A 26,471-nucleotide genomic window follows, 5' to 3' on the forward strand; every position below is an offset into this window, starting at 1 on the left:
GTCATTTTGAACATAAAAGCTGCATATTTGTTCTTATTTAGGCCTATGTATGCTTTTGTATTACACATTAAAAGTACGACCACATAAGTCTAAGTTTATGTTGCAGCACTTCCTGTGAAACAAAACCTCTTATTCCGGCTCCGGCGAGTGCTGGATTCAGTTGATTTCCGCAAAAACGGTTAGCAACTAATCCCATTGGTTGGATATGAGGCAAACGGAAGCATTATAATTACCGTTTGAGCTATTGGATTGGAAGTGATCGGAAGTGATTGTGCCCATCAATTATTATTAGATTTGATTTTGACGCTTTGATTTATCGCCATTATTGTGGAAAAGTGCCTGACCTAGCATCTTTGGAATATAATGTACCCCTAGTTTTTGGTATTCTTTAATATCTGGATTAAATTAAGCACACTACACACCAGTGAAACAAGACTAAAATGTAAAATTTCCTAGATATTGTATTATACTTTTCCGCTTTCGTCTTTGTTCTAGTGCCGATGTGTCAATCTTGATGGATAGCCGTCTGATGAAACAACTCGGGAAAGGTCGAGTTGTCAACTGTCGTAATTGGTTTGTTGTGTTTAAAAAACGAGTATAGTTAGAAGTTTTTACGTTTTGTCGTCGACGGCTTCGTTTTATATATAGGTGAAATTATTTAGTATTTCGTGCTCATTTCATTGAGGAACAAGGGAAATTGGAAAGTTTGAGAGAAGATATATAGAACCATGGAATAGAACATACAATTTACACGGGAGGAGTAAAACGAAGAAAAAGTGACACACAGTTTGGAATGGATGCGATACAGATCTGTACAGGAGATAAATAACCACAGACATATATTATATTGCAACAATGAGACTCGTCCGAACAAACAGACATTCCGACCATTTCACATTTGAACGTCAAAAGAAAACAAACGCAGAAGAATTGAATCATTTGCAATCGACATTCACCAAGTAGATCTCCGCCTCGCCGTGTTAAAGGTAGTAGTGGCTTTGACGTTTATTACAACACTGTTGATCGCCGTCCATCCGATTAGAATGAAGGTTGTTGCAACCCACGTCCACGAAGAGATCGTACAACTTGACGAACCTAAATGACGAAATAATAATTAGAATAATTAGTCAGTCGCTAAAGTAATGTTATGTAGATGTAACATGTAATCTTTTGGTGAACGGCCTATTTATATGCAATCAAGTAGCAATATTTCCAAGTGAGTTATTGCACAACCGATCTTCCAGGAACACTGTTGACTCAACTAATTCGAGTGCTGCTCTACGAAATTTCCAATTAGACTTGCGACTTCTACGTCATCTAAACTTTTGACTTGTTTATTTTCATTATAGATGTTGATACTTCAAAAGCTCATTTAAGTAGACGAATTTTGGCTTCCTTCCGCGCTTGAATACATAAAGTCTCATTTGAGTTATTCAGCTCATGGGAATAGACACATACGGTCACGCAAGTTGCCTGATGCTATGTATAACAATATCATTTTAGGCTTCATCTTGTACTCCGCTTTATTCCGTCAACGTTTTTTTTTTTAAATAGACTTTAATGAAAAATTCATTTCACTTCTCTCCATCTGCAGCTCTTTAAAGCCATTATATAGTTTCAGATGTCGGTCACGTATCTCCCAAAAAAACAATTCACGAAGGCGGAAAAACTTAAAACAAGAGCTGACGACGAGTTAACCCACCTGCTGTAGTACCGAGATTCCAATCAAAGGTCCACTTGCCATCCGAACGAGATTTGGCAGGTTTGCTGTTGGTTTCCTTTTGATCAGACGCGTCGGGGAGTTTATTCTCGTGAAGGCGGCCTTTTTTTCAAACGATTGCGCAATCAATAAAAATGAGTAAATTGAATTTTTCAAAAATTTTTAGTCTAACGTGTTGGCCTACCTTTATTAAATGGATCCGCTAACCTCATTTGGGTTTGATTACTAGCGTCTTGGCTCCAGTCTTCCAATTGCGCTTCAATTGGAAAATTAAAAAAAATAAATTGAGTTTGGAAATAATTATAGAAACGTTCATATACCTGGGCTTATGGCGGCTACTGGAGGCAGATTACGGTTGGATGCCGTTGACGTGGTAACCGACTGTGTATCTGTTCAAACAGTCAGCAGAAAGGGGTTTTCAATATTAGATATGGCTTCGTGAGCTACTTTGGCAATTTCGACCGTTTTCCGCACACAGCCAGCAGACCATCTGTTTGAACCATCTCAACTTCCGCGTCCTTACATTCCCAACTCTTATAGACACACACACACACACGCACTTGTCTCCGCGAGCTAGTTCTATTACAAATGATCGATTTAGTACACACGCACCGGCCGTAGAGAGAAAACGGCGATGATTTATAATATAAATGAATATCTACGCCAAAGTTACATCTGTTGCCAGCATGCAATGCAAGCCGTTTATGATGTGCGATAGTGTTTGCTCAACTACATGTACCTCTCGTCTTTGATAAAAGAACGTGCTTCTCTTGCTTAATCATTCCGGGGGAGGTCCATATAACAGTCACGGTGCGGAGTAGATAACTTTTACGGGGGGAGGATATCACGTCATTTGTAAGCGACAGCCAAGATGACACCCGCGTCAAACCAACTTCGACTGGCTATAGACGATCTATTCCTTTTATAGTAGTGCACACACACATCATCGAAAAGTCATTCTTGTTATAGACTTCTCTCTTTCGGTCGGTCTAACTTTTCAAACAGACCGCGCCAACACGCGCATCTCCACACACATGCTGGTCTGTCGCAAATCAGTCGCAATCGATTTGGGCTAGGGGATCGGACAATATTCGTGAAACGATTCGTGATCCGCAGAGGTCAACACAAGAGTCAAATTTATGCAGTCGAAAACTTTGGATTTCCCAGAGAGATTCTGACGCGGACATCTAACACACACATTCACATATTCCTATACGTACGTCAATGGCTTAGCTCGATAGCATTTTCGGGGGATCTGGGTCAACTTGACGACTACACACACACACACACAGCCAGCAGGGGCAGCAGAAAAAGCAATGAGTTTGGTGGGTGGGGGCGAACGACACAAGAATAGACAACATTCAGCAGCTGGCCGCTTGGGAATCAAATGGAATAGCAATCCGAACAATCGAGTCCTTATCCCGCACACAAGGCGGCGCGTGACTCGAATTCTTCCGTCATTCCCGCCACGCGTGAAATCCAACAGTTCTTCTTCCCCGTCAATCAAAAAAGATTGACGGGGATTTCGTCTGTTTTTCTTTTCTTTTTGAGGGGGGTCGCAAATTGCATCGCAACACTCAACCGGTTGATGTTTTTCTGGCTAGAGACGCCAGCCGAATTGGTTATATACATTCGAAACTCAAAGGAATTGTTGTACAGAACAAAAATGATGTAAGACGGAGGCGGATATTACACCCGTTCATTTCCTTTTTCCAGCAGCTTGAAAAAAAAAAATTTCTGTTTGATAACAATAAAAACGAGTCCATCGGTCTAATAAGCCGGTGCGAGCTTCTATAAATAGATTGGCGTTGCTTTGATTCAAACAGAACGCGCGTGGGAGAGAGAGCCCACCCAAAAGGATATTAAGGTATAACATACGAGGCGATGAATCACGAAGCCAGATCAACGGACGATATCGATCACGGCAATAATTTATTACACGGCTGCTCAAGTCTCGCACTGTCTCTCTTAAAAGAATCAAAGATAAAATTGCGCGAGTATGGGGTGATAACAAGGAGAAGGGAATGCGCTGGGATGAATGCGGAGGGAATGTAGTTTGCGATATTGAACCGGCAGCAGCAGCACCTCGAGCGAGACGCGACAAACGACCACATAATTCATCGACTATTACGTCGTTTTCTTTTTTGTTTTTGGTCTAGGAAGGATCAGCAGACTGTAATGGCTTCTTTAGTGGCCTATATTTTTGAAATCATCATCATTCCAAGTCAACTACATCTATATCTAACAGTGAAATCATTTTCAATCAACGGCGAGAGAATCGAGTTATAAAAATCGCCAACTTTGTACGGTACAGAGCCGCTCGAATTTCTTTTTAATCAAAATTTCGGGAAGCAGTTAGTCCATTTGTCGCGGAATTTAACGATCTGTTGTCGTCGGCTTTGAGCCGGACAAGTTCTGCACACACAGACAGACAGTATAGGATAGGATAGGCCTTTGAGCCATTGATGGGGGGGCGACGGACAATAGCTGGGAGGAAGCGAGTCGAATAATCTTCTATATCTATCACGGTCAATCGATCTGCCATAGGTCAGCGTACCTCCCTTTCGCACTGAACCAAACAACCTTCTTCTTCTTCTATATAGACTTTTCGGCGGCTAGTGCAAAAGGTTTTTCCGGCGTCACATTGCAGTCGTCGGCAGATGGGACCGACCAATTCTCCCCCCTCCCCGTTTCCCTATTATCCCTATAGTCCTCGGTCTTGTCGTTCTTGTCCGCACACGACTACTATTACGCAGCACTGGACATGAGCTCACACAGACTGTACAACCCTCCTCTTCTTTCTTTCGGCTTTCTCCCCCCTTCATCCACCATCACCTTCTCTCCCCCCCCCCCCACCACTATAATTTCCATGTGTATCCGCAGAAACGCGCTGGATATATTTATATGATGCCATTGTGTTCCCCCCAGCCCAGCTATATAGACCCTCACTTAATATGTATAGAAAAACTGACTGGGCGAGCGCTTTGGCATTGAGAATTCTCCGAGAGGGTCTCTCTTCACTATCGTCTCTTGTCACCCGAAAAACACATAACGCCAGATGATGTTTTGCAGTGCGATTGCTGGGCAGCCATCCGCCGCGGATGACAAATGCGACAAGAGATCTGGTAAAAATAAAGTCGACTGGCATCTATAAGCTGGGCATTTTTCTGGTAAAAGAGCCCTGGACAAATATATATAGGGGGGGTCGCTCAAACAATCCGATTATGACTGAAGCACTGCGATTCCCATTTTGATTTCTGATTGTCTCTAATGTCATTGTTCGACCAATCGTGGAGAGTTTCGACCGACCGTCTAACCGCTTCTAAATATAGTTACATTGGGGAGAAACAGTTTTATGTATGGCCGATAAAGCCTTTTGAGCCAAAAAAAAGCCCAGTCATTAAAAACCGATGGGGCCCATAGGAGAAGGTGTAAATCTGTCGCCTGCGGAAAACCAAAATCCAATCCCCTCCGCCGGGTAACGGATTCAAATGCCATGTCGTACATTATTACAATCTATAGAGCTTCCCTATTCTTTTATTTATTTAGAATAGCGCCGCGCAGTTTTCGTGGAAACGACGACGCTGTTGATATAAGCCGGCCGATGCATGTTTCAGTCCTATTACTCCAATCCGATCCAGGAATTAGAAAAAACTAAAAAGAATAAAAAGAAATATAGGCCTTTCCCCCCACTGCAGGACATTCTGGCTTTTAAATCCTGTATACCGTACGCGCGGTTGATCCTTCTGGCACGGACACTTGCGCGCGTCGTCGTCGTCCAGTCAATCCAACATTTATAGAGCCTTATATAAGCCGCGGACCGAGATAAAAACTTGTGTTTTCCCCCCTCTCTCTCCACACTTGTACATGTCGAAAGAATCAGCACTAGACTGCCAAGGTTCGTCGTGCTATTATCGCTAGTTGGGGGATTTGTTTGCGGCTTGGGCGCGCAGCTAACGGAGCTGATAACACCAAGGTGCAAAGAGTGTGGGAGGAAATAACTTGCGTAAAGAGAAGAAAAAACGACTAGATTTATCATCTTCTTCTTCTTCTAGACCCTCCGAATAATACACGGAATAAAAAAATAAAAGTTTTACTTCTTGTCCGGCACTAGAAATGTTGCTGGAGCGCATTTCCGACTCTTTTTCCAGGAGAGCGCAGCAAGTTTAGCCCCCCAAAACAGCAGCATGCAGCAGCCAGCAGCAGCCCCAGCCCAAAAAAGATGTGTACGTGTAAGTTATTGCCGGCAACAAAAGTATAAGAGCCTTAAGAGTAGGACCCTGTAAACCCCATCCGGGGCTAAACGAGTTTGTCAACCAGCGTCAAGTTGTGTATATATATTGAGATGGGGAAGATCTGGAGTCAAGTAGTAAGGGCCTGACCTAACCAAACTTTTTCTGGTCGGGATTCTTCCTATTATTACCCAAAAAAGTTGCCGTCGAGCTGGACTAGACCGAGAGAGTGTACACACACACACACAAGAAAGAGAAAAGTGTATAGATCAACGAGAGATCCTACATGTCTCAAATCTACACGCAACATTTCTTTCAATAGCGATACGTAAAATATAGACCAGCCGTTCATATTTTACCACGGGGCGTGTACACACACACACACCCCCTTCGGAGGTATATTTTACATGACGTGGAAGGTCTAACACGAAAATCTACAATAGAAAAAGGGGTTCTTATTTTTGTATGACATTCATCGGTTTGCCTTTTTTCCCCATCGCCACCAGAACGAAAATGAAAAATGATTGAATTGCCGACAATACCGGAACAAGCTGTCGCGTTGCGTAATGTATGGAATAATAATTTGATTCCCCCCTCCATCCCCAGCCTCACCCGGAACCCCATATAAATCTAGTGTACAGTAGTTGATATATATTTGATTGTAAATTATAGAATCGACGGGGAGAGAACTATACAACGCACTTCATTTCGACGGTCTAAAGCAATTATTACGCAACACTGGATATTACAAGAAAATATAGTAGGGGACAAACACACGAATGATTTGCGGCCTTACTGGATTATACACACACACACACACACTAGGGTTGTGTGTATACATGTACGTAGACAGACAGCGGAAACACACAATTCATTCACGGTCTCAGTTTGAACATTTGAACATTCGCCTCCGCCGCCGCCGGAATTATTATGTAATATAGGCTCCGTGATTCCTCTGTTTCCCCCCTCTATCTTGTGTAAGTTTTTACAACAGCTCGACGCGCGGGTTTTTACGTTCTAAATAGGTTTAGATGCTGCTGGCGGTTATCCGCGTTGACCGCTGCCGGCCCTCTCTCTCTCGGTCGGCTATAAACGCGTCCAACTTTCTTCTTTTTTGTATAAGCCGCGTTTTTCTCGTTCCGCCATCCAGCCACAAAAACTTTTTCGACTGTTGGAAGCTAGCGGAGGAGGAAATAAAAATGGCGTCGCAAGAGCGGAAGAGAAAGATAGGCATCAGCATCTCCCCCCGAACAAAAAGTTAGCCGCAACAACATTGCAACTCTAGGCAAGGAGATGATTTAGAAGAAAAATAAAGATATTCACAACTTGGGTGAGGGGTGAGGGGTGTGTGGTGCGGTTGACATTCTCGAGATTTCGCTTTGGATAAATTGTCAAAAGTTTGCACTCCAATTTCCCCCCCACTATTTTTTCTTTTTTCTTATTTTCAAGGAGCCGGGGTATATAATGATGAACATAAGCGGCGCATGTCATTAATACACACGGTCCCCTCTACTTCTCCCTGGCCCAACATTATCTCTTTTTCGTCGGTTGTGCACGTATATCCGAGAGAGGCGCGCGAGAGTCCAATATCCGTGACACTTTCAGTTTCGACGTGAGAATGATGACACAAGAGATGTTGTACAGACACGCTTGGCCCCTCCCTCATCTTTCAATCGAAATTTCCCATAGAGTTGTGTCATTCAAATAGCATTTTTTGACGTAACGATGGGCCTGGGCGAGCTATACTATACTACTCAAAAATGCTCCCGTTTTTTCTTTTTTTTCTAGACATCCTCCTTTCACGCTCCTATCTCTCAGATTATTGGATTCGAACGGGAGAGGGGAGGCGCTATTTATTTCCTTGTTGGTCGGTTGGGGGGGTGCGTTACATGCACGGCTATCTCTCGGAGCTTTTCATTTGATTCCATCCTGTTTGGAGAAAGATGCCTATTTCCAAATAGGCAGCAGTAGTAGTCATATTCGAAATGAAACGGGTGCCATAACAAGCAGATATTCTTCGAAAAGAAAAAACACCTTTTGTTGCCAATTGAATAGCTCGAGTCGTGGCAAGACGTAGAGAGATGAACTTCTCCCGGCGACATGTGCGACATGCATTATTCCCATTTTTCCTTTTTTTCTGTCCGTCAGCAGTGCGCTATAGGGCCAGCTGATGTGTGTAGAAAAGAGAGTCTAGTTTAGTAGGGTGGATAACAACTTACGGTGAAAAGTGATGACTCCGTCAGCTTCGCCGTACTGATTCTTGGCCACGCAACGATAGGCTCCGTAATCTCTGGCTGTCACGTTCACGATCGTCAGTCGGAGCTGTTTGAATCGACACAATTCAAATTTTTTAGTTTTTTTTTTAAATGATTCAGAATTTATTTGGGGTTTTTACTTGAGTGCGGAATGCTGGCCAAGTCGGTTGAGAGGAGCCGGCCATGGCGGGAGTGACAACAGGTCCGACGGACGATGAGGATTGCATCAGATATTTAGCCGCTTCGTGCAAATCGGTCCCGTCGCTGCGGCTCCAAAAGTGCAGGGCCGACGGGCTCGACTCGATCGTGCAGTCCAGCGACACTGTCGACCCAAGTGGAGCGCCAATCAGCTGCTGATGCAGCGTGACCGAGGGCGGAACTGTTGAACGTCACGACCACATCCAACCCGGGAAAAAAACAAAAGAAACACACAAATCAGATTTATATTTCCCGCCCGAAAAAAAAGGGTAAAATAAATATCCGCCGCCTGTCACCCGCACGCGGGAGCGGACGGCCAAGCCCCCGAAAAAATAAAAGAAGCTGGATCCGCTTGTCGCATAAACAGGCGATGATTGTGTGTATAGTGGTCGCGGCTAGATATGGCGGATAGAGAGCCTGAAGGGCTTTTCATTACACATGGACAGCCAGCCAGCGCCACACAGACGATATTACTCTTCCCAAATATTTTTGGTGTGTTTGGCCAATGAATGTCTATGGCGTCAAACAAGAAAAAAGAGCCGGGAATTTTCCTCCCAAAATTCCAATTAGTTGCGAGGGTGGGTAGAATTTTCTATTTTGTTAAAACGAAGAAAATTACAAGAGCACAGAGAGTGTTATAGCAGCCGATAGCAGCTCGCCCCCGTTTATTACTTTTGGATGATTTTGGGCAAGACATCAATCGCTGGGCGAGCCGTTTTTCTATTGTGTAATGACGTCAGAGCACGACGAGAGCCCATTCAAACTAGAGCCGCAATATCCGTCTAACCCCCTCTAATCTATTCCGCACGCTATTCACAACAACAACAACCCAGCCGACGACCTTAATAATAATCCAACAAATCAATACTGTGAAAATGAATTGGAACGCCAGAAAGAAAGTGAATGAAGAGAGACTCACACTCGACCGAGAGACTGATGCGCTTGCTGACGGTGGGCGGAACTCCGTTGGAAGCGATGCACAAGTAGGCGGCCATGTCGTAACGGCTGACTTTACTCAGGTCCAGATGAGTCCCCTCCCATTCGGTTACTATGTACAAAAAAATCAATCAAAATGATTAAACATGTGGTAATAAAAAAAAGGGGGTGACGTCATATCACGCCCCCTCAACAGGAAACTAAAAGTTTAATTCTGTTTTTTAAATTTTATTGTCTAGTCCCGCGCACTCCCGGCGCTGAGTTTTACTCCGGGAAGGGCACCCGCCTTTATATTTGTCTGATTAATCCTATAGACAATAAAATGAGTTACATACCGGCAAGTGTTCGGTTGATGTTGATGAGTTTGCCGTCCTCTCGCCGCCAGCGGACCGTTAATGGCAGAGTGCCTGTTGCGCTGCAAGTCAGAGTCACGGAGCTCTGCTCCCGCGCAGTCACGTCCGAACTGCTCAGCCCGTCGTCGATACTCGGCGGCACTAAGGAAATGATTATAACCCAAAAGAAAAGGAGCAATTCATTAGATAATATAACACCCAACTTGCTTTTAATGTTATGCAAATGACGTGCAAAAAACGTGTGGGAGTTGAAAACACTCGACAAAAGAGAAGAGGAGGAATAACTTTGAACGACGAGCGTTTCAAATGGGAAACATCTCGGCATTAGCGCCATTATAGGCCATTAGGCCCGGGCACATCTCTCTACTCTGGTCGGATTTAGGAGCCCTGCCGAGTTAAGATTCTTCTTCTTTTTTCCTTTTTCTACATCTACTATATGCAAATCGGCTTGTCTCCTAATGGATTCCCGCGGCCTTTGACGACGTGCGGGAGTCTTGCCGTTTCTCATCTATTCCACTCATTTCGTATTAGGTCATTACAATATTGGGACATAGTGTTCAGTTGGGTTTTGATGGCCAACATCAACTTGGTCATTAGTTGAATGCAACACGCCTCTTACTTCATCTCTTTAACACCACCGCTAACTGTGGCTGGTCTTCTGGCCTTGCGGGGCACATCGGATGGACGACAATCTCCCCCCACACCAACTATCCTCTTTGTGTGGCATTTCCCAATCAACTTGCTCGCGTTTTTCCCTCATTTTTTCCCCCTACCGAACTGCTGGAGGTTCACAGGGTGTAGTGTGTGTGTGTGAGCTGTCACCAGCAGCGTGAGCCGGAGACGGATGAATAGGTTTTCGCTCTCTCTCTCTCGATTGCTCCATGTCGGCATCAGACACTCCATGTCTCACTGCACACATTTGAAATATAACGACCGGCCAGTCTCCTCTCTCCCGGTAAATATCGCCCAGACACAATATAAATGTCTGCGTGAAGGACCGAAAAGTCTTTCTCCACAATGAACTGAATTGACTGACTGGCCCATGCAGCAACTCTCCCAAGGACGACAGCACTTTACGGCCTTCTTATATAGGCATCTCTAGATATCCCACCCACTCCATAACCTTTATTTTCCTTTCAGATCCTACTCCAACATAAAAGATTGCGACTCTTCGAGTCAATCAAAGCCTGAAAGAATAAAACAAAAAAATGTTGAGAATAAATATCCAAAAGAGGATTTGATCAAAAGAAAAAACAAAAGCTTTGCGCTAGACAAATCTCTGGATATATATACAGGGGGGTATGGTGTGCTGGCACAGAGAGATATAGTATTAGATGGACGTACTATATATAGATAGATAAGGCTGTCGGGTAGAAATGGTGGTCCTTCATTTTGATTCGGAGAAGAAACAGAAAAGGTGGAGTACTGGTCAAATATTTGTTTATTCCGAGAGAGAGAGAGACGAAACCGGAGATTGCGCCCGAGTCTCCTTTTATTTTATTTCGACTTTCTCGTTCGTCCCAAATTCTCTCCGTCTGTCCCTCCAACCCAACCCTCTCGGTTCTGACCGAACGCGGGATTGAGCCCCGAAGCGATCCAGCCCCTCTCGAATAAGAAAAGAAAAGAAAAAAAAGCTGTGTATTCCTTCTTTTCCAGATCTTTGATTTCATTTCCCAAAGCCCCGCGCGCGTGATTCACTTTCCTACCCCGTTCATGTTGTTTGATTTCGTTACGTCCTATATCCTTTTGTCTAGACCGTAGTTTTCCCATCAACTTTTTGTTTTTGAGTTTCCAGCTGTTGTTTTTAAAATTTGGAGACTCTGTCCGTCATTGAATCTCTACAAAAATAAAAAATAAGCCTCTCTCCACATACACAATCTGTCTATATCCTTGATAGTCGATCCGCATTTCCGACAGGCTGAATCGAATTGTTGCATCTTTTATCTGTTTTTTTTTTTCTGTTTCAGCTGTAACACGATCTACAATAGAGTACATACAAGATGGGGTCTGGGCTTCAACAGGGTTTCCCCCAATTGCCACTTCAGTATGATAAATAAGAGCTTTTGACTTTGTTCACCAGTTGGCATCGTTTGATGGCCCGTGATGGATCGATGCATTCCATCTTAGCCGCTCCTCTCTCGTATAACGCAGCTATAGGCTTTCCATTTCCAGTGGGGAATACACAAGAGCGCAGCAAGGGATCCTTGCTGTGAGCTCTTCTTTCGGCGAATAAACTCTCGACGATGAGCTCGTCTACCCACCAAATCCTCCAGCGCTCCCCCCTCTCTTGTGTGTCTCCCTTTTGTCTGTATCCACTGAGCTATAGAGAGAGCTCTACTCCGCACACAACACTAGAATATACACTTATTTCTTTTAACGAAGCGTGTCAGCGATTAACGGACCTTACAGCCAAAGTTTCCGCTTCACTGGCATCAGCAGACAACAACACACAACAAAGAATCTACTAGTAGGCAAAGTGTCTAGTATATCTACTAGAGGCTCAAATCTCTTGATGTGCTGGATGATCATCAACATTGTGAAAACATACATCATCGTCTAACCCCCCTCCCTCTTGTCTGGAGGACGGAAGGAGAAAAAGATGAGAGCTGGGACGACCCTTTTTAATCGACATCATGGCGAGGGGGATCCCAGGATCGCTATACGAGTGATTAGCGATCACCCGCTGATTATATGGAAGATGATGAAGAAAAAAGGAGTGCAGAGCACTTACCGACGACCGAGATGTAGCCGACGCGGGTCTTGGCAGCCGCTGTGTTGATTTGGCACCTATAGACGATCAATTGCAAAATGTTTTTATTAGAAGAAACAAAAGAGAAATGTGGTAACAATTTAGAATGAAAACTGACATGTAACCACCGCGATCCGATTCTTGAATGGATGAGATATGTAAATTCCATGTGTGATGCTGGTCGTGCGAGACGCTGATGCGAGGATTGCGTGTGATGACGTGGTTCTGCACCGTCAGAATGGCCGACCGTTCCATGTAGATCCAGGCTACCTGAAAGTATTAAGCAGAACAACAAGAGAAATTAACCTTTTACGCTCAATCCTTTTATGGCCCCCACTTTTTATTTTTGTTGTCTCTTTCGGCCAAATGACGTCATTCGTGTGTGGCCCCTGCTTCTATATTTATATCTATATACGTCTACACCCATTGTGTCTACATAACCAAGGCAGGTGACGCAGTGTGGAGGTAGGCCATAACATTTTCTAATTGCAATTTGCTTTTAGAGATCAAAGTTGAAACAATTGGAATTTGAAAATCATTCAACAATCTGTCTGTAGGAAATTCATTCCAGAGTTGTTCCTTGATTGTTGTTGTTCCAGATTTGTTCCTCCAATACATCAAATCGCTAAAAATTACAAATTTTCAAAAACCATTTCAATTTCAGTAACCACATTGCAGCATGACACAGTTCAAGAAAGCTTACAGGAAAATATGAACACTTTATGTTCACAGCTATATGTTCCCTGTAAATATCAACATGTGATTTTTTTTCACGTAAACTTGTAGGAACTACACTGAAATGATTTGCTGCCAACAACTTATGTTTGTTTCACAACTTGGATTATCAAATTATTTTCAAATTTTTAACTTTATAAACTCCAAAAAAGCAAAGAGCAAAGTAGGAAATGTATTGTTTTTACCAACATGTTTTCGAATCTCAACACAATTGCTTTCCAGAATGACTTTGTACAGTAAAATAAACCTTTAGCCATACATTTAATCATTTTAAATTGAATTTTACCTTCAGCTGAAGTTTCGAATGCCATCATTCCGTTTTGATTGTAATCTTAAACTTTGTATTTTCGAAACTTACTAATGAGTAATGACGAAAGCAGACGACAACTATCTTTAAGAAATCGATTGAAAATTCCATTAAAAATCGACTCCTATCCTAAAGTCTAAACCAATCAAATACGAAATACGATCAAAGTGATTTTCTCGCCTGCGCTTGCCATCCGCTGAACGGATCGGGTTTTATTTTAGTATCCAGTTATAGTTCATCTCAACAAGTTATACAGTAAGCTTCCTATACATTTACATACCGAAGACAATTACTTATAAACCCCTCCTACTCTCAACTCTTCCGCCCACAATAAGACCCTATACAGGAGATCCTCTTCGTAAGTCAAGAGGTAATAAATATTCACATACCTTGTAGGAGCCGAGGTGTTTGACTGAGCACTGCAATTTGACATCTCGACCCGCCGTCACTGTCAGGTTTTGTAAGGGCTCCACGAATTCAGGATCGGGACCGACGACGGAACCTGTTTCAAAGGTCACATTGAACATATCATTAAAATGTTTTACAACTTTTAAAAGTTCAGCCGCGCTATAGGCACCCAATCATCCGAAATGGATCGTTTTCTTTACACAAAAGAGCTCGTTTTAAAAATCAAGACCGGAAATAATATTGGTTCCCATCTATCCGGCAGCCCAAAAATACGAAAAGGTCAAACCATTTTTCTCGTCTCTGTTGTCTTACATCTTTTCTTAGAACTTTAAATTTTTCGATAATCATCCATCACCTTTATACAGGACGGTTCATTATCACGAGCTTCGATTCTTTGACGAAATTCGAGGCCATATGGAAGGTGATCCCGCGTCTTGCCCAGGCCAACCGGATACATAATGAAGCGGCCAGCCGTTTGCTAATGAGCCCCAGCATCATCTCTACTACACATAATATGCAAAGGAAGCATCAGCTCAACAATATCACGAATGCGCCTCATCTCTCCATACACCCAAGAACCTCCTCTGTCTCTACGGCATCGCCAAGTGTCGAAACTTTTTTTCTTTTTACTTCCCTAACAAACAACACACGCAATCATAATGACATCCTTGTGGAAAAATAAAATACATGGCGAAAAAAATAGAAAAAAATAACGAAATTGATGTTGTGTCATCGTCGTGTGGAGACCCCGCGCGCTCGTTTTATGTCTTTTGATGTTTCGCTTCATTACGACCGTTCTGCTCTCTCGACAACTTTTCTTCGAATGCAGTTAGATTATATGCCCCCTTGTATACTACATGTAACTTTTTTTTCTTATTCCGCTGGCGGCGCGCGGCCTTTCAACACAACGGCGGCGGCACAAACGGTTGCGGCTCTCTTTTATCCATCTTTCCTCGTCTATATACGAATTGTTTGTCAGACATTTCACAAACTCTTCTACTGTGTGTGTATAGATGATATTCTTTTCTTGTATATTATTCCGACTTTTGGATGTTCTTTATTTCCCTTTGGCTGCTGTACACAGACAATAAGTTGCCTTTATATAGCGCGCTCGGCGCCGCGCCAGCAGATGATTACGTCAAGTGTCGGCAAGGATTTCGTGTTTGTTTTGCGCACCTTCGGGATCGTGCAAGCCGCCCGACTTGGCTGATGTTTCTTCTTTTTCGGATGCTTAGATTTGGTTTGCCGGGACGTGATCAACGTCTTTGTCGCCGAAGCTGAATGCTATCAAAGCGCCCAAAGGCCTACACAGTCTCACAAGGTTCTTGTGTATACCAAAACATCACGGACACAAAAACATTTTGGCCGGGAGCTTCTTATATTTCTTCCATCACGGAGAATAAGCTTAAAAAAAGAAGCAAAGTGGCCGCCAGCAGCAGGCAAACTCTCTCGTCATCCTCCATCACAATGCTTTTCTAAATAAATGATGTCTAATAATAATATATTAGACTTTCATAAATACATCTATACCGCAGCGCCGTTTGCGCGCTTTGCACTGGCATCACACATCAGTCGGCGGCGTTGAGCCGGAATAGAAGATTGGCCTATACCCTACAGGGAGAAGGAGGATCGAGGGGGAGAAGCTATAGAGACGATGAGGAACAAGGGCGAGGGATTACATGTGGGGGAGCAGTTGATGCACATCGGGGAACAATCCAGCACCACCAAGCGTACGGTATTATTATTATATCCCTCGGAATTATTAATTTCGTCAACAGCCAGAAAGTGCTGCGCTGGTGGAATGGCTAAAATACGATCGCTAATGAAGACAAATATGAGCGTCCTGTATATATTTGAATCTTTATCTTTGATCGATAGATTTTTATAGGCACCAAATTTCTAATCAATCGAATTATAGAAATGATTTGACGAAAAAGGCGCGTAATACAAAAAACAAGACAATTCATATCTTTGGAATGATTGGCCTGATGAACCCCGCCATAGAGTCGCCAGCTTTGTTTCACTGCACGAGCCAGTCAATCAAAGTGAATCCACATATCCCATCTCTATAATAATACCAAGATGGGAAGAAGGGCAAGTATAGCATGATTATATATATGGACAGACAACGCGGCGTATAGTAATATAGATGGGGAAAAGACAGAGAACTAGAGAGACAATGAAAATATAAGTAACTCGAGCCGTGTAGGCTACTGCGCTGATGCCTCTCTGTCTAAATACATGCTGTTCTTATCCGCCTTCTCCTTTGGGTATATCATCTGTGTATCTATATGCAATAGTTATATCTATCTGTATAATATACTATATATTACACATACGATTCACTATTAGAATGTGGAACACTAATAATCCGTGACGGCTTCCACGAAATTATTACAAACCGAATCTCTTGTCATGTATATAGCACCCGCTCTCTATCCTGAATTTTATATACCCCTTATATAATAACGACTGCTCTGTTATCGCTACATTTTTTATTTTAATGAAGATAATACAGCGCGTTATTTAAAAAAAAAACCATCGGCTAAATTGGGGTGAAAAAGATATAGACCCTATGTTGTCTAACCATTTGGTGATGGGAAATATATAGAAGCTCAACGATTTCACATTTCTAAAACAGATTATAAATGGACAACAAAGTATATAGCTGAGGGGGGACAGCACAGGTTTTCTGGTTGTTTTTTGTTGTTACCTTTAGCAACGGCTAAGGCCGGCGTGGCTGAGAGAAGCAAAACGGCGACGGCGGCCGTCCAATAAGAGAGCAGGAGCAACTTGCTGGTAATATTAGCGGCCGATTGACACCGCCGCTCCGATGGCCGACACGTGAAATTCGACACCTTCAGTAGTCGTCTGTCGCTGCTGCTGGCCATGTTATCGAAACTCATCGTCATTTTCGTGTTACAACAGCAGCTCCGACTGTGACTACTACCGACGGCAGCACTTGACGGGTTTGCGCCAGCACCGTCTGTTTGAAACATCGGCGATGTGTGTGATGATGATGAACCCCCGCAGCCCCTCCGCTGCTCGCCGATGATCTTCCCTGTCGATTTTTCACTGTGAAATTGTATCACCGGCGCCAACCCTCAAGCTGCTGTCAAACGGCTTTGTCGGTAGCGGCTTATCGGGTGGGATCTAAAACAAATTCCAGGATCACTTTTCTCTTATATCTCTTGCCGCTGGATATATCCAAATCTGTCGTGACGACAAACAACACACCGTTGCACTCTTTGCACGTCACTGACAGTGCGCTATAATCGAACGTGATGTCTAGACTCTAGATAGAATAGTTTAGAGTGCGCAAACTATACAGTAGCTATTATATAGAAATGGATGCCGCACAGTTGCTGGAGGAGCTTCAGGAACGCGTGTCTTTGGCGGATGTCGCTCGGGCGCTGACTGAGCTTTCCGGCGTTTGCGTTCGGCCCTTTTTATATTCACTCCCAACCCGCCCCCTTATCCCAGGAGTAGGAGCAAACTGGAGCGCAGCACAAGTGTGTGTGGTGGAGCAGAGCACACAGTGCATCACTCCTATTGCTGTGCTGTTCACCCCGCGCGAGAGTTTGGGTGTTTAGATTTATAGATGTGCATATGATGGATATAATACACGTGAATCGACGTGAATAGTAAAACACAACGCAGACGTCTGGCTGTGTTTCACGCAGATCTGGATTGATCATCGCAACCGGGGGGAGGACGTTTTGACAAACCATCCACACAACATTCTATATAAAACCATTCCTGGCGACCGCGCATTTCCCAGGAAAATCGACATAATATACTATATGTCAAGATGGAATGTATTTCGGCAAGTCCACAGCTCGCGGAGGCCGAAATAAAAAAAGGCCAAGTCAACTCAAAGTCGCGTTTCAATCAACCAAAAATGCTGTCATCCCTCGGCATCATATAGAAAGCCTTTGGGTATATGGCTGACGGTTTGTGTTTGTGTCAATAAAACCCTACAGGCCAATAAGCCCATCCCTTCCGTCTACTATACATGTCCATTGAAAAGGGCGAAACTTTGACTTGCGGTATATTAAACACACGTTGCTGCAGTTGGGGGCTAATATACAAGATACAAGATATGAATCACAAGCGCGCGCTTGACGAAAAATAAAAATACGAAAAAACCGCGCGCACCGAATATAGCTACATCCGATGTTATATATAAACTTTATAGGGATTCCGATGGAGGGTTTCGTGTCAACAAGAGTGTATGTGTGTGTGCGGGTGGAGGGGATGAAAATTCACGAGCATATGGCCGCCTTTTGCACAGAACTTGTCGCCTATTTGTCGCTGGCTGTGTAGAAGAATTTAAGCAGCTCTAGCGAATGAATGTATAAGACTCTCTTCTCTTCTCCGCTATATAGCTGCTGACTTATTAATGCACAGCGCACTCATCGTCTCAAGACTGATGGACGATGAACATAGCCCCCCCCCCACCCCCGCTCATCACAATGGCACACTCGTCTAGACGACCAGCATGATGGAATATTATAATAAAAGAGTGTGCTGGCTGATGTGGCCTCTGCTGGGTGGGCGCTGTGAGGCCTGAGATAGAGAATCGGACAAAAAAGGGCCGCCGACTGCGGTGCTTGTCACAAAACTTTTCCCCTATTCTTTTTCTTTTATATAGTATAGATTTCCATCAGCGCGGCTTTTGCGGGATAAATGATGCGCTTGACGTAGTGAAAACTCTATTTTTTTCACATCGTTAAGGTTGTGTATGCCTATAGGCCTATAGGTTTCTACATAGATGAGAATGCGAAAAAAAAATAATCATCATCTATAGCGCACACATAACCAAAGGCGTGAAACCATTTGTCGTCGGAACTTTTCTTCGACAACTTTCTCTTCCGTCATCTCATCTCATTAAACTTTAAAAAAAAAAAATTCTAGAAGCGGAGGATGACGGTGTAGATAGATTTAGGTCTTATACGCACATCTAACTATACATCTATATCTGCTGATGAATTGTAAGAATGCGCGCATGATGATGCTACCGTACAAATGCACTTCTTTTTCCTGCGCCAGCGCTGTCATAGGAAATGTAGAAACTTAGTTAGTCGTCGGCAAACCTACTGTACATGTAATAATCCTTGGTGACGCGTTATATACATCTAGACACGTGATGTAGTTTGACGGTGTTGACAGACACAAATCAATCGTACTATATAGGGCCTATTCTTGGTGGAATTGATTAATACAATAGGGCCGCTTATTACGGTCGGTGCGTAGCCTATAGACGTAATAATAAATCATCAGGAAGAAGAAGAAAGAACATGTGTTGAATACGTCTCTGATTATGCACGCCAACATATGGATGCAAAGAGCGTCATTTCCTTGAGAGTAGACGTGCAAGATCTTGTTACAATTAGGTGCGGGGGAAATAAAAAGGGAATAGGTCAAATGAGTATGGGATTATTATTGCGGCAATTTATATATTTGGAGATTCTCCAACCGTCTGTGGGTTTGGTAGACAAACACGCGCGACACATTGGATGACGCATCAGCTGTTTCTAGACATATAACAGGCATCCTGGAAGCGACAGCATCTTTGTTAGTCGACCCACTGAAACGGAAGGACAATTTTGCGGATTGTTTCTTGCGGGAATTCTCTCCAATTGATTTTTTGTTACATCATTTCTTTTTTGTTTTTATTCTTTGGGGGATTTCAACTTTCTTGTTTCTGTACACCTGCGGGCATCAGGACAAGTTTATTATGTATGAATTTGTATATATAAAGGTTAAGATATTCACGGGAAGTATCATAGAATTTGATGCTATAGTCTTATTCGATCAGGTGTGAAACTCAATTGAGCGCGATTGATATTTGACCCAAATGATCCAATTCTCCGGAATAAAATATTCCCGTCCAAAAAAGGGTGTAAATTTTATTAAATGGAATTATAGAAAAGAATTCGAAAGAAAAGCTAATGCAGAGATGTGGAAAATAATAAATGAATACAATGCACGGCCAACTCATACTTGTATCCGCATTTTTCCTTTCGAAATTCCTTGTTCAAAATAATACCCATACTAATGAAACAAAAGCTTTGTTATTTTTCAGTCTAATATAATTGTTAATTAGCCATTTAGTTATTTCGGGCCAGAGAAAACTTATTTATTTTTCAATGATTTTCCGACTTGATAAAGTTTGCGATGGCTTTGGCGGAAACTTTCGATTGATTTCCCTTGGACTTTTTCTACGATTTCAACTTCTTGTTCATTATAATAAACTTATACCAATAAACAGGAACAAGTTATTATACAATGTGTATTATGCTATGCATCCAGGAAAAGAACAACCAGCAAAAGTCCAACTTTGTCTTATTCGATCAGGTGTGAAACTCAATTGGGCGCAATTCATTTGTCCTGGCGATCTCAAATGGTCGCCTCAAATGTCCCTATACTTTTTTTTTCCGCATCAACTGTGTACATTTTACCGTATAATAAGGACCCTTTACATATACAATGGCAAGTGCATATAGTCTTTGTACTACATAATATCGCATCACATTTAATTGGGACATGTCTTTTTCGCGCATCATGCCGATAGTGTTTTGTCGTTCGATGTATAATAATACACAAGACAATATCAAGTTTGACTTGATCTCTTCGCCCTTTCAGCACAAAGTGCAAGACATTTATAAGGTCCCCAATAGATTCGATCTCTGCTATGGAGACGTCGAATGATAAGGGGACGACGACGTGTGCGAGGAGGTTGATGTATCAAACACTAACTTGCTTTAATAGCCATCATTTGACGTCGCCAGGAATACGATATACTATATATATATACCCCGGGAATGGCGCAGCAGCCATAGCAGACGATCGTCTTTGTGTTGGCTTCGCGCTAATTGGTTCAATCAAGTCCGATCCAATTGCAATACACGGCGTTTCCTGTGAACTAATATTTAATACACGATGTAAAATGTTATGTTCTACAGAGAGTTATAGTATAGGTTATATGTCGACACTCTTATAATATGCATCCTGATTTGATTCCTTTGAATTATAAATTTTCATTTCTTATAATTATATCTAACTAGTCTTTTATAATTACACAACACAAAGTCTGGCCAAATAAGAGTGAGCCCACTATAATCCACGGTCAGCGAGTTGGGTGCTGCACTCTTTCAAGATATCCAATCCCGAGACAATGAAGATATATTCATGTTGTATATTTATATATGTATATAACGATGCCGCAGGTCATTTGCTGTAATGAAGACGAGTCTGAAAAAAACCAAACGAGCGCTCTCCAACGGTTTGTTATAATATGCAACAGAGCAAGAAAAAATAAACCAAAATAAACCAAAATAAAAAAAAGATAAAAAAATTCAAATGTACTATATGAGCCGAAAGAACCCGCCCGTGTCCCTTTGGTCTTATAATATAAAAGGAGAATTGAGTGGGCGCTTGACGGGGCTTATAACAAGGCCCTGGGATTGAAGCACTTGTCCGAGTCAGGTAGCGTTCTCAAATGAAACACACAGCATCTTGTATAATATACATGTAAGATATTCACTCTGGACAGCAGCCCAACCCACATCCAATTAGATGCCGGATGAGGGTGCGGCTCGCCAGCCAACGAAACCGAAATGAAGAAAAACCAACGAGGATGTTGGATTTAGATTTTGGTAGCCGAATGATTAAAGACTCCGCACAAACTCCTTGGTGATATAAAACTAAGTTAACTGTCGCCGTCTGGCCGTCATTATATTATACAGGTTATGTAATCAATTTAATACGACAAAGGCTTCGTGATCTAATAATAATAGGCAGCAGCAGAGTCGTCACACAATAATATGCGAAGAAGTTGGCAAAAGCGCCAAGTAGATAGCGCAGCAGCAAGTTGATTTTCTCTGAGATGCGCACAGCTCTGTGCTGCTGCTGCCATTCCTGGAATGGTTATAATGTATCTAGTTGTATCAGTCTCTGTGTGTGTGTATAGTTGTCCTCAATCAGGATCTTGAGAGTGCATAGTGCGTTCCATACATTGACCCCCCCCCCTCTTCACCGTATAATTATGCTATACGCGCGTAATATCAATGTGCATATGACAAGCAGATTTAGCCTAATTGGCTTCAGCAGAGAGGGCCGCATATCCTAGTGCATTATTAACAAGAGATGCACAAACCGGAACTCTCTCTCGTCGCTCTTATAATATTTAGACGAAGATGAATATATACCTATATACGTGCGGGTAATCTATACATTATAACACGCACACAGAGTGTAGTACATCACCAGCATGAATTGACTTGATAGTAGAGCCACTCATTTATTTTTTAAGAACTGAAATGATCAAACTAATTTGCTTTAGACGCATATAATTTCCCATATAGTATTGTTATCTTGAAATCAATTTGTTGTTTTGCTGTTGTTGTTGTTGCGTTGAGGGACGCAGCCGGTGCGGACGACAAGCGCTGCTGCCGTTCGTTTGATTATAGAAAACACGATTGACCCCGGCGACATTTGAGGGAAAAAAAGAAAATGAAATGGGTGGGGTCAACGACGATATGCGATTGGAGACTATAGTACCTTATATGTTGGGGTCTCCCCCTATATTGTCTATACTTGTATTGGAACTGTATATAACTATGTACGGTTATACGTTTGAGTCAGAGGGCGTCGTGATGATGTGGAGGGAACTTTTGCTCCCTTCGGGCAATCGACTTGGCACCCCCCACCTTCGCCCTTCATACTATATAAGGCTTCCTCATCATTCCATTTGGGAGTTATAGGACTTCACTCTAAATAATGTAACCTTCTTTAAGTTGACGTTAAATATCTTTTTTTTTATTCTTCTTATTTATCTATACCGTATATGGCAAAACATTAGTCTAACTTTAAACCCTTTTCGTTTATACTTTCTGTCCATCGCTCTTCTTATTATATGGCTGTATTTATTTCGGATTGGGCTATTATTATCTGGCCTTTTCTGACATGTTGGATATAGTCTGTGTATAATTATGGTTGATCCCCCCCCCCCCCCTCCCATTCGAAGCTATATACGCATTATAAATCGGCACCACCCTTTCATTTGGGATGATGATAACCCCCTTATTTTCGCTCTTATATCCTATAGCCCAAAGCCCTTCATCATGAAGACAAATTTTTTGAGATAGACTATACACACACACAGAGCACACTCTCGGGCGCGGAAAATATATAACCTGCAATCAGCAGCCGCCTTGCATTAAGAGATGAAAGAGTCGTCCGTCTGCTCTCAATTCCATCCGACTGCTGCTGTGTATTTGTTTTCTTTTTTGGGGGCTTCTTTTTCTATTTATCTCTTTTGACTTTTTCCTTAATTTTTCATTATATCTCTTTCTTTTCCCAAGAAAGCTTTCTTCTTTTCTTTTCGAGCTGTTCTCCTCTTCCGGTCGTCTAATTAACCATCTCATATACACTCGTTCCCGTTCTTCTTCTTCTTCTTCTTTCTCTCTCATCGTTTGTGTCCTCCAAAAAAAGATGAAGAGACGAGAAGACCCTTTTCCATTCTCTCTCCGCTGGCTGCTGCTGCTGACTGTGATGCTCTTCCGTCACGCATAGACTCGCGGGAAAAAGAAGCGATTCCTCCCGGGAATCTCATCGGCAGTTGTGAAAAGAAAAGGCTCGAAATTTCCACATCTTTTTTTATTATATATAAAAAGAAATAAAATAAAGTCGTGACAATCCAGCTGTTTTTCTTATTCGGGTTCCAGTCACACACCATCCGCACATATATAGCTCATCCAGAGATGATTTTTATACACACACACACATAATAGAAAAGAATCACTTTGGGTCTTTATAATATATAATAAGATGCCAGCGCGCGCGTTTCAATCGGCGCCAATCAACTAATGGGTTCATTTCGGTCGCTGCTTGAACTCAAAAGGGGGTAAGACGAGCTATAATGCTATTATTTCCTCCTGGAAAATATCTTCTTTCCCCTCCGCGGAGCATAGTTTGGCGCGATGATTTAAATCAGCAAACGAATCAATGATTATATTATCACCCAATTCCAGACGCTGCTGGTATATTCGATCGGCTCCTGCTGGCTGCTGGCAGCTAATAGCACACGTGGAATGAGTTGAAGAAGAAGAAGAAGAAGAAGTCCGCCACACTATTATCTTGATAAATCTTTCCCTAGAGGAAATGAAACGACGGGCTGGCTAAGTAGAACACACGGCGGTCGACGGCGGTGAAATCGTATAGACAAGAAACACCATCAAGCGTTTGCTACTAAGTTCGCGGCAATCCTGCCGTTGGCTGTTAATGCGTGTGCTATAGTCGTTCCTTATGGACGCCAATTAGCCCGGTAACCTCGACGGAAATCAATGGCTATCAAACGGTTGCGAATATCTTGTTAGCAGTTCCATCACTTTTAATCATCATCAGCAGCGCAGTCTGAAAAGCTGATGAGATAGGCAACCACGTATACAGAATCAATGATTTCTTCCCAATCTTTATGTAACCCATAAAATCCAGGCTCTATAATATAACTCTTAATAAATGTGAGGGAAATAAAAGAGCGACAAGATTAAAACAGAAAGATTCCCAATAAGAGAATGTGTGTGGGAAAATAGCCCCGATCAGGGCTGTCAGTTGCATTCGAGAAAGCAATTCGTTACATAGTAGTATAGATACAGCCCTATGCCATCGATTGCGCAAAAGTCTCTATATAGCCAACTAAAGGTATTATACATCCAAATATAGAAGTGTTGTGTAATGTAGATCTTATACGTGCTAGCTAGGCCTCACACAGATTTTCTTATTTTCCAGTAGCCTATATCGTGATGGACTGGAATCTCGCACACTCAGTTGGTGGTGGTGGTTGTGACGGATGATTCACGCGGCACTCTATGAATCTATGTCGTGTCGAATGAGGAGGAACCGAGGGGAGCAACAGCAGAAAGAGAGAGAGAGAGGTGCTGCTGCTGCTTATCAAAGCGATCGAAGCTTCGAGTACATTTCCATGTTTCTTATTCCCTCCTATATAGCTCCTCCTTGGCGCGCTCAGGGAAAAAGAGCGATAATAAGAAGAAGAGGGATGATTTCATTTCCAAAATCTGATGATGGCGTATGCTGCTGCTGCCGGGCGCCAGCCACACATCCAGTCAACCGGCGAGTGGATTTGCTCCGCCCAGCGGCAGCTATATGTTCGCCCATCATCAACTTTCGGTCGCAAATCGATTGAAAACTCTTTTAAATATATTTCTCGAAGGAAAACTCACGTCGCCACACGCCGTTCCGATTACGTTAACAACTCAATCACTCCCCCTCTAAAAAAACCCCGCAGAGATATTGAAATCACATATCGCCATATTTTTTATTTATAAATGGGCGGCCTGGGGATTGGCAAGAAGCTCTTTTTAATTACACCTATACTATGCTATTACGCTATCGATTTGATGTTTCAATTTCGTTTAGAGACGAGCCAACGACGTTATTTATACACACAAATTGTATAGTAATAGTTGAACCGAATTTGAATGCGCTCCCGGCGTTTCTTTATAACACAGTTCAGTTCGATATTTCTTTTTCTAAAATCTAGCAGATGAGTGCGGGTAGGGGTTTGTATATAAGATTGAACGTTTTTGCGGAAAAGGGAGGATTTGATATAAATGTTGCGCTCGAACGGCTTGTGTGTCGCTCTACAGTTACATCAGGGGGCGCAGGTCTATGGGTTTCTGGCCTCACGAAATAATCGAGCGATAGATTAGTGAAACGGTTGAGTTGTATATAAGCACTAGCCTAGAGCTTCTTCTTTTCTCCGGCTCTATTTCTTTTCTTAACTTTTTTTTTAGCTTCTAAGAATCTTTTATTTTCTTGGTATCGTCCCTTTTATTTATTTTTCCTTTTTAGCCGAGATAAGCTGAGACGAGCTCCGTTCAAAAATGGCGCTCGCCCTGCCATTAGTGAAAAGGAACTTGGGAAAGAAAAACCAACAAATTCCAACTGGAAAATCTAAAATAAAAGATGAAGAAGCTAGGGGAAATGACGCGGGCTGGCGTTGACTGACCTTGTTTGTTTTTTCCCACGACTAATGGCCGTCATCTGTCGCATTCTATAGAGACATCTTTAAATCGTTATTAAGCCAGTGCGTAGACTAGCTGCTGCTAGACTGCCATAGATGCGCGCGCGTGAGACACGAGAGAAGAGTGCTGTTTGTCTTTTCTCTCTCCTTTGGCTGCTAGCTATATGTGTGATGTGTGTGATGGCAGTTTGCCCAGCCGTTGCTCCTGGTGTTGGCGCCCATCACACACAGTTCAAACATCGGACATCCGAGAAGATATTCAAACATGGATGAAGCGCCCATTCTTATTCCTCATAGCTGCTGCTCTCTGCTGTCGCCCGCCAGTCTCCTCTTCTATATATGTATAAACATAGTACGCGTACATAGACGTATATGAACATGTTGTTGTTCAAAAAGCCCGCCCGTCCACTCGGGTTTCTTTATGCGAACCACTTGAGCGCCAGCACTCTCGTTACATGCGCTCCGCTCTCGCTATAATACACATCAAATCCAATTAGTTTCAGATTTAAATTAATCAACTTCCCCTTGA

At 42.7% G+C, this 26,471-nt stretch overlaps 1 protein-coding gene across 2 annotated transcripts; it reads right to left on the reverse strand.

Annotated features, from left to right (window-relative positions):
* Positions 1 to 443: 443 nt before the first annotated feature.
* On the reverse strand, positions 444 to 17,321 carry LOC124204262 (neurotrimin-like). 2 transcript variants are annotated; one of them, XM_046601308.1, is made up of 12 exons: positions 16,607 to 17,321; positions 13,875 to 13,987; positions 12,562 to 12,713; positions 12,426 to 12,481; positions 9,677 to 9,835; positions 9,325 to 9,453; positions 8,348 to 8,586; positions 8,172 to 8,274; positions 2,041 to 2,109; positions 1,905 to 1,976; positions 1,703 to 1,822; positions 444 to 1,095 (listed from the first exon to the last, which is right to left on the reverse strand). In XM_046601308.1, the coding sequence occupies exons 1-12, from the start codon at positions 16,890 to 16,892 to the stop codon at positions 953 to 955; spliced, it is 1,641 nt and encodes a 546-aa protein (XP_046457264.1). In that variant the 5' UTR covers positions 16,893 to 17,321; the 3' UTR covers positions 444 to 952. The 2 variants fall into 2 exon arrangements, with proteins under 2 accessions (XP_046457264.1, XP_046457265.1); XM_046601309.1 differs by lacking the exons at positions 13,875 to 13,987; positions 16,607 to 17,321 and adding an exon at positions 13,465 to 13,542.
* Between the last annotated feature and the right edge of the window lie 9,150 nt (positions 17,322 to 26,471).

This window comes from Daphnia pulex, chromosome 10 (assembly GCF_021134715.1).
Source record: "Daphnia pulex isolate KAP4 chromosome 10, ASM2113471v1".
Taxonomy (NCBI): domain Eukaryota; kingdom Metazoa; phylum Arthropoda; class Branchiopoda; order Diplostraca; family Daphniidae; genus Daphnia; species Daphnia pulex.

What these genes read in the sequence shown, in the direction of transcription:
- LOC124204262 (XM_046601308.1), bottom strand. Translation starts at nt 16,892, where the DNA reads ATGTTTCAAACAGACGGTGCTGGCGCAAACCCGTCAAGTGCTGCCGTC. An exon ending in GGCCAGCATTCCGCACTCAA is followed by an intron (nt 8,275 to 8,347) that starts GTAAAAACCCCA and finishes CGATTCAAACAG; the next exon opens with CTCCGACTGACGATCGTGAA. An exon ending in AGCGGATCCATTTAATAAAG is followed by an intron (nt 1,823 to 1,904) that starts GTAGGCCAACAC and finishes TTTGAAAAAAAG; the next exon opens with GCCGCCTTCACGAGAATAAA.